General features: G+C 37.7%; 1 protein-coding gene across 3 annotated transcripts in view; it reads right to left on the reverse strand.

Moving 5' to 3' along the window:
- The window catches only part of RASGRF2 (Ras protein specific guanine nucleotide releasing factor 2), a 318717-nt gene that overhangs the window by 132390 nt on the left and 171884 nt on the right, over positions 1 to 14443 (reverse strand). For 2 of the 3 annotated variants that reach the window (XM_027864221.1, XM_027864220.1), the window contains exons 14-15: positions 6802 to 7050; positions 5747 to 6135 (exon numbers count right to left, since the gene is read on the reverse strand). In XM_027864221.1, coding sequence (XP_027720022.1) covers positions 5747 to 6135; positions 6802 to 7050 — 638 coding nt within the window. The remainder of the gene's footprint in view (positions 1 to 5746; positions 6136 to 6801; positions 7051 to 14443) is intronic. The other variant, XM_027864223.1, reaches the window with a different exon arrangement.

The following is a 14443-nucleotide window of genomic DNA, read 5'->3' on the forward strand; positions in this document are numbered from 1 at the left end:
TCTCTATTTTAGGAAAGATTTCTTCTTTCAAAGAATGCTTCCATTCACTTCTAGATGCCAGGACTGAAGGTATTTGTGAGGATGACATGCTTTTAGTAGGAAAATTGGACAAAGGCTACTTTAGCTAGCATGCGTCAAATTGTGGTGCACTAAGATAGTTTTGTCAGGAAAAAACTGAAGGCCGCAAGCTATCACCTTATCTTCCCCAGGCCCTGGCCTCGCTCTGCCTCCTCCCACTAGAACCACCTACCCTCGGGACCTTGTGCTGTGATTGGTGAGCTTTCATCTCATCTTATCCAGTCTCATGTTCCTTCTTGTATGTTACCTTCTTTAAGAATGTAAGTATCTTGGGGCAGGTAGGTGGTGCAATGGAGAGGGCACTGGCCCTGGAGTCAAGAGGACCTGAGCTCAAATCAGGCCTCAGACACTTGACACTTACTAGCTGTGTGACCCTGGGCAAGTCACTTAACCCCATGGCCTAGCAAAAAAAAAAATTAAAAAAAAAAGAATGTAAGTATCTTGAGGGAAGGGACTATTTTGTTTATTTGTATTCATTTTTACAGCATTCAGTACAGTACCTGGCACATAGTAAATAATTGCTAAGTGTTTTTTCATTCGTTCAGATGGCAGTATAGGAAATCTTTGGCCACAGTACATCCTTAAATGGTGAGGCAGGCAGTATGCAAGTCAAGTGTTTCTGGTATTTCTTCAAAGGCAAAACAGGAAACATATATACTCTTGTTGAAGAATAGCTCATCAGTCATATTTAGTGTTAGCATGATATGAGCACAGGGGGGCACTGTACAAAACAGAAGTCCAATTCGGACAGAGAACTTCTTAGCAGCTGTTGCAAAGGTCCTACAAAAGTCTAGTTTGGGAGAATAGAATTAGAAGTGTCCTTGGCTCCAGATTTAAACAGGGCATACAAAAAAATGCAACATGGTTTGCTTGCCCTAAGTAACGCTGAAATTCTAAAAAAGCCACAGACAATGTACTTGTCAGATTGGGATTAAAATACTTGGGCAAGATGCAATGGGTCACAAAGGTTTTCATCTTCCTTTAACGTCTCTGTCAAATACTACCCTCTCTGTATATACTCCGCACCCCTGCCCCCAGCCATTTCCCTCTCTTGCCTTTAAATGTGCCTGATTCTACATACTGAGAAGGCTGATAGTAGTAGCTTTCATTTTTTTCATATATTTTGAGAAAATAAAGATTTCAGGGGGCAGCTAGGTGGCGCAGTGGATAGAGCACCAGCCCTGAAGTCAGGAGGACCTGAGTTCAAATCCGGCCTCAGACCAAACACTTGACACTAGCCTGTGTGACCTTGGGTAAGTTGCTTAACCCCGATTGCCTCACCAAAAAACAAAAAAAAAAAAAAAAGAAAAAGAAAATAAAGATTTCATTCATCTTGGAAAGACAGCAAAATATCCTGGAAGATGAAGTGAAAGAGACTGAAGGCATGTAGTCTACTCAGAAGCCTCCTATCTGGACATAATGAATACTTTCTTCCAGAAGAGCCTTGGAAGACACTGGACATGGTGAGCACTGAACAACATTGAAAAAACTGAAATTGGCTACATTATGAGACAGGAAGTGACTGAAATGAGAGTCATTTCTGAATCTCTGTTCTGCTAGACAAAGTAAGGCAAAAGTCAAAACCTACACTGAATTGGAGGAAAGGGTAAAGATGAAAACAAGATACTACAGGTTATTATAATAGTTCTAACCTAACCTATTCAAATGAGCTACTGATATAGAAAAAAAATGGAAAATGGACCATTAGAAAGACATCACCAAGGATTACCAAAATTCTCTATATGATTTAAGTTAATTTAAAGTAATCACCATGGGAAGACCAAAAGAGACCAGGAAGCACCTGTCAGTAAACACTTGTTTCCCAGCCTAATTGGATGACACAGCAGCCAGAGGCAACAATCTTTTGTTTAGACTAACCCTAAACGCACTCATTTGCAAATTACTACTAAGAAGGAAGGAAGAAAGAAAATCATAAGCAATAATGCCTCATAAAACAGTGAAGAACAAAGAAGGAGAAAACAGTTCTGGATAAGGCTTGGCATGAGATATGAATTATATCTCATCACAAGTATGTTAAAAGATTAAATTAAAAGAATGAACATTAGATGAAAATTGGAACCAATCTACCAGCATTTTTACAACCACCAATTTTCAAAGTCTGGAAGGCAAAAATGGCATTCAAGGAAATTAAGTCAGAGCAACAGATTATTGACACTACTACTACTACCACTACCACTACCACAACTACTACTAATACTACTACTACTGTAAGCTAGCATTTATACATCACTTTAAAGGCTGCAAAGTGATTTACAAATAATCTCGTTTTATCTTCATGACAACACTGAAAGGTAGGTGCTACTATGATCCCTATTTTTCAGATGAGGAAACCAAGGCAGACAGAAGTTAATAGACTTGTTCAAGATCACATAGCAGTAAGTGTCTCATTCTAGATTTAAACTTAGGTCTTCCTGTCTCCCGGTCTAGTGCTCTATCCACTCTGCCCCACAGAAGAGATCTGTGCTGGAGGCAACACAATACTGAAAGCCTTGAGGGACTGATTTTCTGGGCTGTAGTGGTACTCATACACTGTTAAGAGATCTAAAGGAAAGTCCCTAGAGTACTGGCAGGCAATATTATCAACAATCTAAATTATAGATAATTTACAAGCAGACATAGATAGAAATCATACAAATGAGAAGACATGGATAGGTTGCTACCCAATTCATTAGAAGGAGTAACCACCTCAATTAGATCAGAACTGCCCAAGTCCCATATACTTGGGAAGTGGATGGTAACTAAAAGATGCAGGCTATAACCTATCTCAAAAAAACAAAACCAAAAAACCCTTTTGCTTATGGACACCTTTTGCTTATCTTTAGAGCAGAATTCCCATTTTCTCCAAACCTTAGAACTTCTGCATATCTGAGTTCGATAAACAAAGAACTGGAATTAAATCCACTTAATTTATGTTAGGCACTATATGAGTTATTATGTTAGGCTTTTTATCAATTACCACTTCTAAAAAATGAGCCATCTCAAAACTTAGCACTTACAAAACATGCATTCAATTTAGTATGAAAAAAAAAATAATGTCAGTAGCTCTCTCTTTTGCAAATCATTGGAAAACCTCCAGGTTTCTACAACATTTCTTCACTCTCTCACCATTCCTTGATCCCAGGCTATAAGGAATCAGCACTATAAAGACCTATTAAATGCCGTTCACGCTAATCTTGCCTTCTTTTAGCCTTTGCACTTAAATGACCAAGGCATCCTTCAAAGGTATTCCTAACTAAAAATTTACCCATATCAGTTTCACTTAGCCTGATCTCCTTTAGTCTTCACCAGTGGTATCAAACTCAATCAGAAATGGAAAGGGGGTAAGGGGGGCGAGAGAAGAGCACTAAACCATACATAAGTATTCCCGGGGGCAGTGTGGTAACTTAGGAAGCCACATGTGAACACTATCTTTGTTTTACTGTATTTTCATTTATTTTGTTCAATATTTTCCAGGTATATTTTAATCTGGTTCCCACAGCACTCGGGAAGGTTGCGGAGCAAAGTGGCCCACCAGCTGCATGTCTTGTACCAGACCTGAGGCCTAGCCTAGAACTGGCTTCTGCTTCTTCTAATCCAAGGAGTCTTAATTTCTGATTCGTGACCAGAGCCCAGAAGCCTTAATGATCCATCACTGGAGAGCTTGGGCTAATCATCATGAGACAGGTCCATGATATATACTATAAAACTGGATAGTTCTAAAGAAAAAATTGCTTTTCATAGGCAATTCAGCAGAATGAGGCAGGGTAAGGGATAACTAATACTAGACTATATAAATGACTACGTTAGAACAAGGAGCACATAGGAAGAATACAGTGGCTAAACTGTTGTGATAATTTTATTTTTTTTGTTTTTCTTTCAAAAAAATGAGTTGATTGCATTGCTATGATCAAATTAGCCCCTGGGAGTGGGGGTATAATGAAGAGGATGAAAGATTGGGTGGGAAACAGAAATAACCCAGTACTTCCACCTAGAAAAATCCAGATGGTGAAGGGAGTGGGAGTTTTGCTTGGAACAGCAACGTGAGGTTCTTGATGTTATTGACCAAGGACTATACAATTTTCATCGAAAACCAAGACAGCCACTTTAAATCATCATTGTTCACTGGTCAAAGAGAATGTCTGCGGCAGGAGGTGGGACTTGGGGGTACAATCCTTGAACTTAGCGTCCTAAAATAAGATGCTGATAAGCTCTGGGGTGAAGACTGATAATGTCTGGCATTCTCCAAACATCCCCAACTCAGAAAGTACAAGCAGCTGGTTCATTGTCTTGATCTCACCCCTCTTCTTGACCAGAATAAGTTTAAGAGCTGGAAAGAACTTTCCATTCTGTCTGGTCATCCCACTCTAAAGGGGAATTTTAAGATAAGCCATAGGCTTGCCTCAGTCTCACCCTCCCACCATCGAACTTCTTTAAGCCCTGATGATGATGGGTTCCTGCAGACACTTGTCAAATTGTGTTCCAGCCCCTCATCTCCAGAAGAGTTCATCATCACATAGCTCAGTCCTGTTGTTTGTTAATGGGTTTTTAATTAACCTCCCCGACTCCTCCTCCTGAGTTGCTAACTTGTCATTGTAAAGGATTTTATATTAAACAATACGTTACTTTTGACAATGACAACTGCTTTAGTTAAAACTCCATTAAGCACCTCACTAGGGAGTTTATTTCAATGATTTGAACTAGAAAGTATAGGACTTAAGGGTTGGAGTGGTGGGGGCAGAGAGAGGGATGAGCTTTTATTAGAATGCAACTGCTTCCAATCTGGATACTTCGTTTAACTTCTTATCCAATTTCCATCATTTATCTATTATACTGAAAAATGTAGTTTGTGATAGTCTATAAACACAGAAATTTAGAGCTAGAAAGTAAGATCATCTAATCAATTTCCTCATTTTTCAGATGAGAAAACAGAGGCCCAGAGAGACTTTCCCAACATCATATAGTTAGTCTTTTCACAAAGACAAACAACAAAGGATGTTTTACTGAGGGGAGAAAAATAAAGACAAAATTTACGATTTTCCCCCTGCATCTCTAGTTTTATATGGAATTATGCCACAGGGCTTTAGACTCTTCCCCAAAGCAAATTCAAACCTTCTTAAGAAGGGCTAGTCTTGGGTGAGCTAGGTGGCGCAGTAGATAGAGCACCAGCCCTGAAGTCAGGACGACCTGAGTTCAAATCCAACCTCAGACCAAATACTTGACACTTACTAGATGTGTGACCCTGGGCAAGTCACTTAACCCCAACTGCCAAAAAAAAAAAAAAAAAGAAGGGCTAGTCTTAAAAGTGTAGAACCTAGAAATAGTACCTGATGTTACAAGATGGAAAGAAATGGGAAGCCACCAAAAAAAGTAAGACTGTGACAAGGTCCACAGCCCCTTCAAATTACATCATTCAAAAAATGTCTTTTAAAAAAAATACTAACTTAAATCCATTTTTACTAGAGAGGATATGGGGAGAGGTGGCCCTGTTTACCTCTTACTTCCCTCCCATGAGGACCAAATGAGGACTACAGGATTCTTTCTCCTATATAGCCATTGTATTCCTTCTATGCAGAAGCAGGAAAACTATGGAGGATGGGCACTAAGGTTCCAAAAGGGATGGAGAATAATTGACTAGCGCTGTTCGGGACATGTGGCAGCTGAGTAATACCTCTTCGAATATTTCGTCTTAGCTTGTTACACAGATCCATGCGGGGGTTATCTAAATTCTCTTCTAGAGATCCGGGGCTTTGTTCTGGAGAAGAAGGGCCTCTGCTAAGATCCAATGGTACTTTACCAGTGTGCGGTGGTGGGGATGTAGCAGGGCTATAAGTTGAGGTTGGGCTGCTGGTCGTGGAAGAAGCCGACAGGTCTAGGGCTCCAATTTTTGAGTTCAGGGGGGAAGTCAATGATAGCTTTCTGGCTCTAACAGGGGAAGAAGTTCTGGATACAGCCAATGGGGGTGGAGAAGAGAATTTTCGACACAGATGTGGCGACTTCCCATCGGCCAAGTGTTCACCTCGATTGTTCTGACTGGTAGCAAAGAACAACTCCAAAGACCTGAAAGTAAAAGCAAGTTGTAGCAGAGTTAAAAACGGATTTCCTGGATGTCACTCAAGAGCATTCATTCTATATATAAGAGCTATGATAGGAGAATATCACATTTATATTTTATAGTTTCAAATCCTATCCAAGTATTTTTTGTGCATCTTAGCCATCTCCAAAAAACTTTCATGACACTCTACAGATTCTATCTAATCAATTGCCTAGAAATATTAATAAGTAATAATAATAATTTATATTTGTATAGCACTTACTATATGCCAGGTACTTTGCTAAACACTTTATAAATATCTCATTTTATCCTCATAACAACTCTGGGAGGTAAGTACTATTATTATCCCCATTTTACAGATGAGGAAACTGAGGCAGGGATTACGTGACTTGTCCAGGGTCACACAGCTAGTTAGTGTCCAAGGCCGGATTTGATAGCAGGTATCTTCCTGATTCCAAGCCTAGTGGTCTATCTACTGTGCCAGCTCCCCTTAGGAGACAAGTAGACATAAACAAAGTATTTAACTCCCAAACATAGGGAACTAATAGGCAACCCTGAGCTCTCAGACCTCTGGAGTAAGAATTCTGAGCAATATCTATTAAGTCCCCTCCTCGTCCCCCAATTCCTCTTGTGGCTTGAAGAATAATCACGACACGAAACTCTAAGCGTACCTGACAGGGATAGATGTGAAAGGTCTCTTGTATATGTCAGACAACTTCTCCAGGACCACCGCTGCTGTGGTGAAGATACGGTAAGTATGCAGAAAAGTGTTGAGAAAGTCTATACTGAGAAAACGCAAGTCTGTCAATCTCTCCAAAAGTCTTTCCACGCTGGCGTAGCGAATCTGGGGCACTTTGCAGGAGTTTAATGTTTTGCTAAAGCAGATATCTTTATCGTCTCTGTGAAGACGGGCATCAGACCTACACAATCGATCAGGAAGAATGTTTCAACAACACCACACTCAGGCAGACAATCTAATTCTCTGGAAAAAGATCCTAGTTTTTGTTTTTTCACCATGATCCCACTTAACTTTTTTACTGGAAGATAATAAAAGAGCCAGGTTCATGTACACACACACACACACACACACACACACACACACACACACTACATACCTCATGTCTCAGAAGTCTTAGTGTAGCTCTAAGTTTTATAAAACATTAAGATTTGGGGGATACTTTATGTATACAACAAAAACATGATGTAGGAAGAGAAAATCAATTTACATTTTAGCTTAGAAAAGTCAGAATTTTAACTTTGGGGGTGGAGAGGAGAAACTATATATCAGTCTCTCTGAATCCCTTCTCTTTGTAGTTAACCTGTACTTTATGAGGAAAATAAAACTAAAATACCAGTATCTGTAAAGAAAGGAAGGATGTGAATAGGATGTGTCACAGTGCCTGCATAAAACATTAAAGCTGGAAGGTACCAGTGATTAAACCGTGTGATTTCTAAATTGGTTCTAATATTTAGGATCTGTGATCTGGTAACCTCACAGATCATCTAGTTCATCCTTTCATTTTATAATCATTGATATTTACTTCAGAGCGTCCCAAAAGTCTCAGCACAGCCTTAAGTTTTTAAGAGCACTAAAAATGCTTTCATAGCTTAAAACTATACTAAAACTTCTGGAAAACTGAACACCACACTGAGACTTTTGGAAGACCCTGTATATAGGGTTCCTTAAGGTTTGCAAAATGACTTGGATACATTTAACTCATTTGAGCCTCTCAAAAACCCTGTGAGGTTAGTACTTCAGCTATTACCACCACCACCACTATCATCATCATCATCTTCATCATCATCCTTATCCTCATTTCACAGATAAGGAAACTGAGGTCAAGTCAGAGTTGACCTAACTCACACAATAAGTTTAGTGTCAGAGGTAGGATTTGTTTTTTTGTTTTGTTTTGTTTTTATTTTTTTGGTGGGGCAATCAAGGTTAAGTGACTTGCCCAGGGTCACACAGCTATTAAGTGTTAAGTGTCTGAGGCTGGATTTAAACTCAGGTCCTCCTGACTTCAAGGCCAGAGCTCTATTCACTGTGCCACCTAGCTGCCCCCAGAGGTAGGATTTGAATCCAGGTTCCTCCCGACTCCAAAACCAGGACTCTTTCCTCTCAATGGGGAGAGCTCTTATAAGATGGGTAAGTGAAGTTCGGATAAAGTGACTCATCCAATTCTTTTGAAACTGAATTGTGTTTAAGCATTAACTGAAAATATCAATAGTAAATTCTTCAAGTTCCATGTACAATAAATAGTTAGACATTCTTGAGATTGCATTAGAGGAGAAATTTCCTCTCCTTATTTCTTCTCCATTTATATTATGCTTCTTTTCATGTGGATAACTGACGCTGCTTTGATAGTGGTCCTTGTAAGAGTAGGCCAAATCTTCCACTTTAACCCCAGAGTACATACTGCCAATTGTCAGACATTCAGAAAGGAGAAGAGGCAAAAACAGGCACACAATTTATAAGTTACAGTCTCAGGCCAAAGCAACTGCACGATTTTTCCGAGGAATGCTTGCAATTCTCTCTTTTATTATGACATCTTCAGAACGGGCACTGATAAACACAGTGACCTAAAATCTGTGATTTCACCAAAGGTTCCAGTATTTGCTAAGAGTGAGAACTTTTCAGGTCTAGGAAGAAAAGTCACACTTCCTTGTCTTTAAGACCAGCACCTATCAGTGACCCAATTTCACTCTAAAAATCAATCACTTACTTTTGGAGATACATGTCTTTTATATCTCTGGGGCACTGTTTTGCATGGGGCTATGATTTTTAAAGAATTCAGGAGAATCTTAGAAAAACATGGAAAGACTTACATGAAATAATAAAGAGCTAAACGAGCAGAACCAGGAGAACATTGTATAGAGTATCAGCAATTTTCTTTTAAGAATGATTTTGAGTGAATAAGTCATCTTGACTATTATAAATATCCAAATTAAAGGACCTGTGAAGAAAGATGCTATCTGCATCCAGAGAAATAAATGAGAAATAGAAGTATGCATAGAATAATTATGTGCGTGTATATCTGTGTGTGTGCTTGTGTGTAAGAGTGTATATACATGCATGTATATGCATGTATGTGTATATACGCACACACAGCTATTTATGTGTAATGGTAGCTATCTCACTATCTTTGGGATAGAGAGGGAGAGAAGAAAAAAAGAAATTTACATGCTACCTTTATTATATATTTAAAGGAACAGCAAGTTTTACATAATACATTTGCAGTTTCATGTGCAATCACCTTTTTTATTATACTATGTTATGGAAATGCTTGTTTTATTCTATATATTAAAAATAAAATAAATAAATGTGGAAAAAATAATCCAGAAGAGTTTACTTTCCCAAAGTGAATGTTAAGCAATGTACCTTAAAAACCTATTAACTGTTATCACATTATTACTAATGAAAATACATAATTAAAATATTTAAATTTCTTTGTAACTGGTTGCTGAGTAGTACTATGCTATTTCTAAAGTCATTATTGCTGCATCAGTTAATGACTCTCTACTGTCCTCTACATCTTTCATCAGAACATTTCTTGCCTGACATAATCCTTCTATCTTGGAAACAGCTTCAGTACTTTCCACCACAGCATAGAAAACAGGCCCGTCAACAGATGCAACACCAAAATTAGACTTAACATGAAATTTAGTCTATACCAAAAAATGTTTAAATTTTGATATCAACACTACAGGATACCACTTTAAAGGACACTGTCACCTACTAAATGTGAATGCTTCTATTCCCCATATCATGCTTTTGTACCCTAAGCACCATTCTGACATCTCTGCCTTTTGACTGAAAGCAGATTATTTGAAATACCAGAAGGGGAAAAATTATATCAGCCAAGATGAAATAAAAATGTGACTAATTATAACACTGTCCTTCAAAAATCCTGATTACATTTTCATTTTAAATGAAGCAAAGATATTCAATATTATGAAATTATTTAATTTCATTTTCTTAAACTGAACAGCAGCTCAAGGTTATTATTTCCCAAGAGAACCCCAAAAGCCCTAAACTTTATTTTCCTAAAACTCTTACAATAGTAACAACTTTAAAAAAAAATCTTAATGGCATGATTTTTTTAAGCTAGTATAAACACTGTTTTAAAAAAGAAAAAAAAATGTTGTCAAGGTGATATCATAACAGTAACAAAATCTACCTAACATAGGAGTAGCACAAATACCTATACATAGAATATAACTTGGGCAGCTAAATGACACAGTGGATAGACTGCCAGGCCTGGAATCAGGAGGCTCTGAGTTGAAATCTGACCTCACACACTTCTTAGCAGTGGCAAGTCACTTCACCTTGTTTGCCTCAGTTTCCTCATCTGTAAAATGTGCTGGAGAAAGAAATGGTAAACCACAGCAGTATCTTTGCCAAGAAAACCTCAAATGGGTCATGAAGAGTCAGATACAACTGAACAATAGAGTACAATTACTCATATTTACATAGTGTGTTAAAGTTTATGAAGTACCTTCCTTCCAAAAGTCCTGGGTTTGTGCCACTGTTATTATTCTCTTTTTACAGATGAGGAGACTGAGGCTCAGAGAGGTCATAGGATCATAGTTTTAGACTTGAAAGAGACCTTAGAGGCCACTGAGTCCAATCATCTCATTTCATATAGGTGAGGAAACTGAAGTACAGGGAGGTTATCCCACTTGCACAAAGCTCATAAGTGTCTCAGTCAGGATTTTAAACCTATGTCTTCCTGACTTCAAGTCTAGCATCCTATATATTCATTACTCGATGCCTCCATAGTAATATAGCTCAAAGTCAGAGCTGGGATTTGAATGCAGGTCTTCTGAATCCAAGTTTAGAATTCTTTCTACTGTAAAACACACATACATACACATACACACACACACACACACACACTCTCTCTCTCTCTCTCTCTCTCTCTTTTTCAGTATTATGTACACATGGTAATATCTAAGTCTTCCAGAATAAGATATCCCATAGCTCATGTACAGGAGCTAGGAGTGGAATGGGTCTGTTGAGGAAGGAGTCACTGCCTGGGATAAGATACTCTCCTTCTGTGCACAAAGACCATTCCACTCAATGTGATGAAAAATGAGCTCTAGGAAGTTAAAATGTCCACAGCCTTTGTGGAAATTACAGGAGAAAGACAAGAAATTTCTAGAATTTTATTCTGATATATCTGTATCTACATACAGATATCTATATAGCTCTAAATGTGATAGATTCAGGCTGAGACAGAAAGAATGAGCTACAGTGAGAGTAAGAGTCTTGTCTATTGTGTCAAACTGCAAAGAAAACTAAAAAATTTAACAGATCATCAAGGTGTTTTGATGCCATTATGTCAAAAGAGGGAAACACCCAGACAAGTGGAGTTTTCCATCGTTTATCTAGGCTGTTATTCAGCCAATCAGTAAGTCCATTAGTATTTGCTATGTGCCGGGCCCTATTCCGGCAGACACAGCTTGTGGCTATATTAGTACAAAGCAAAAATTTGTTATTAACAGTGAACAAGAACAAAAGTCATACTTGCACCATTGCCAACTTTTAGAGGGTTAGAATAAGTGTAGGAGAGGCATAGCAGTCTGACTCAGGAAGACCTGAGTTCATATCCTACCCCCAGGCAACTCTTTATAATTATAAATGGAAGAGAAGATGCCAACCTGCAAGGTAGACGGAGTTTAGTTTGCTCACGCAGGAGTTTCCTGTACCAAGGAAATCACAGCTCCAGTACCTATTCCTATCTAGAATTCAACAACCAGAAAAGCCAAGCAAATTTATTTTTCATGGGTAGAAGGCATTTCCCCACCTGGGGTTCTTTACATCAATGAAATTGCAAGTCTAGCATTGGGGGGGGGAGCCCACCCCCCCATCCCCCATACTTATAAGTCAAAGCTAACATAATTCTGAAGCAGGATGGCATGTCATGGTTGTCTAACTATTGAGAAAATATTTTTTAACCCAAAACAACATTAGCACAAATCAACTTATGAGGGACTAAATTAGGCAGCCTAAAGCATAAAACTAAAGTTCATTCAACTTGGGGAAAAAGGTTCATTTTTTTTCTTTAAAATTGGTTTGAGTATAATAATATATCTAACTATGACTTTTAAATTTTAATTTTATATTTCATACTTATTTTTAAATTTAGCCTTTTTTTGCATTTTTTTAAGCCAAACTAGCAAAAGCCTAGAAAATATAGCGCTGAAGGAATCTATAGCTGTTAATACTGAAATCAGCTGATTGCTAATCAGTTTTTCTTAAGATTAAAATCAAACCATTTCAGTACTTAGGTGCTTATCTATAATTAAAGTAGTATAGATTTTTCTCTAGTGCTTGTATACTTGTATTATACACTTGTTTTTATCTGACACGGTGCTTATTAAATATTAAGACTTTCACCACTGGGATGGTGTTTAACTGGGGTTAATTCTTACAAATGTAGAAAAGCAAGGAATCCCAGAGGAAATTCCATATTCATCGTTTTTTGCTACATGCAGAAATTATTGCTTCTCCACCCTCAAAAAAAAAACCAAAACTCTCTTTCAAGGGAAAATGGAAATTTTTTAAAAAATGAAGAGGATAAGCATCTTTGAAATAGTTGTTACTGCCTGGATACAATTAATTAATTCTATCAGATACTATCCATAATCAATCAATCAATCAATAAACATTTAAGTGCCTACTACGTGTGAGGCACTGTGTTAAGTTTCCATAAACTGTAGGAGAAAAGAAGACAAGATCTCTCATTACCACCACATGGGTTTTCCTGAGAAGTGGAACACAGTTGATCATATGATGACCTTATTAGCTCACAGCCCCTGATGTCTCTTCTAACTGTAGAGCTATAATACTATATATCTACCAAAATATTTCAAAAGTAGTTTTTGAAGAGGGAAAAGAAAACAATGACAAGCAGTTGCAAAACTTTAATCAGAGGGCAAAGAATCTATAGAATAATCCAGTTTTCTTTGCAATCACTTTAAATTCCAGATTTTGCTTTGTAGTACTATGTTGGAAACCACATCAGGAGGTGGGGGGAGGGGTATGGAGGCTGGGAGAATGGCCCTAACTAACAATAATAGGCTAAGAAACATACAACAAATAATCTCTCAGTACTCTCTATATACTAGAAGGAAAATGGACTTAGTCATATAAGTCATTCTGACTTTCTTCAAAACTGATACTGATCTGGAGTCAAATCAACTATAATTAGCATAATTTGCATGAGTTGTTAAAACTAACAAAACAAGTAAACCCTTGCTTCTTCTTGTCTGTAAACACAGGTCAGTGTTGGCTCTCATGATTATCTCTTTTAAGATAACCCTATCACTTTACCAAAATTGAAGGAAAATTCAAAAGTAGGACAAACAATCAATAGTCAATGATATCTTTGCAGAAACTTTCTAAAAACTTTCTAATTCTTTCTTGGAAAGAATTTTTACAGCCAGTGTCTCTGATAAAGGCCTCATTTCTAAAATCTATAGAGAACTGAGTCAAATTTATAAGAATACAAGTCATTTCCCCATTGATTAATGGTCAAAGGATATGAACTGACAGTTTTCAGATAAAGAAATTAAAGCTATCTATAATCATATGAAAAAATGCTCTAAATCATTGTTGATTAGAGAAATGTACATCAAAACAACTCCAAGGAACTACATGATACCTATCAGATTGACTAACATGATAAAACAGGAAAATGATAAGTGCTGGAGAAGATGTGGGAAAATTGGAACACTAATGCATTGTTGGTGGAGTTGAGAACTGATCCAACCATTCTGGAGAGCAATTTGGAACTATGCCCAAAGGGCTATCAAACTATGTGTAGCCTTTGGCCCAGCAATACCACTTCTAGGTCTGTATCCCAAAGAGATCATACAAATGGGAAAAGGACTCATATGTACAAAAATATTTATAGCAGCTTTTTTGTGGTAGCAAAGAATTGGAAATTGAGGGGATGTCCATCAATTGGGGAATGGCTGAACAAGTTGTGGTATATGAATGTAATGGAATACTATTGTGCTGTAAGAAATGATGAGCAGGCAGACTTCAGAAAAATCTGGAAAGACTTGAATGAACTGATGCTGAGTGAAATAAGCACGACCAGGAGAACGTTGTACACAGTAACAGCAACATTGTGTGATGACTAACTTTGCTATACTCATCTCTTAGTAATGCAAGGACCCAAAGCAACTCCAAAGCACTCATGATGGAAAATGCTGTTCACATCCAGAAAAAGAACTATAGAGCTTGAATGCAGATTGAAGCATATTATTTGCTTTCTCTTTTTTTTTCTTTCTTGTGGTTTTTCC

The sequence above is a fragment of the Vombatus ursinus genome, unplaced genomic scaffold (assembly GCF_900497805.2).
Source record: "Vombatus ursinus unplaced genomic scaffold, bare-nosed wombat genome assembly UNPS02014774.1, whole genome shotgun sequence".
NCBI classification, from domain to species: Eukaryota; Metazoa; Chordata; class Mammalia; order Diprotodontia; family Vombatidae; genus Vombatus; species Vombatus ursinus.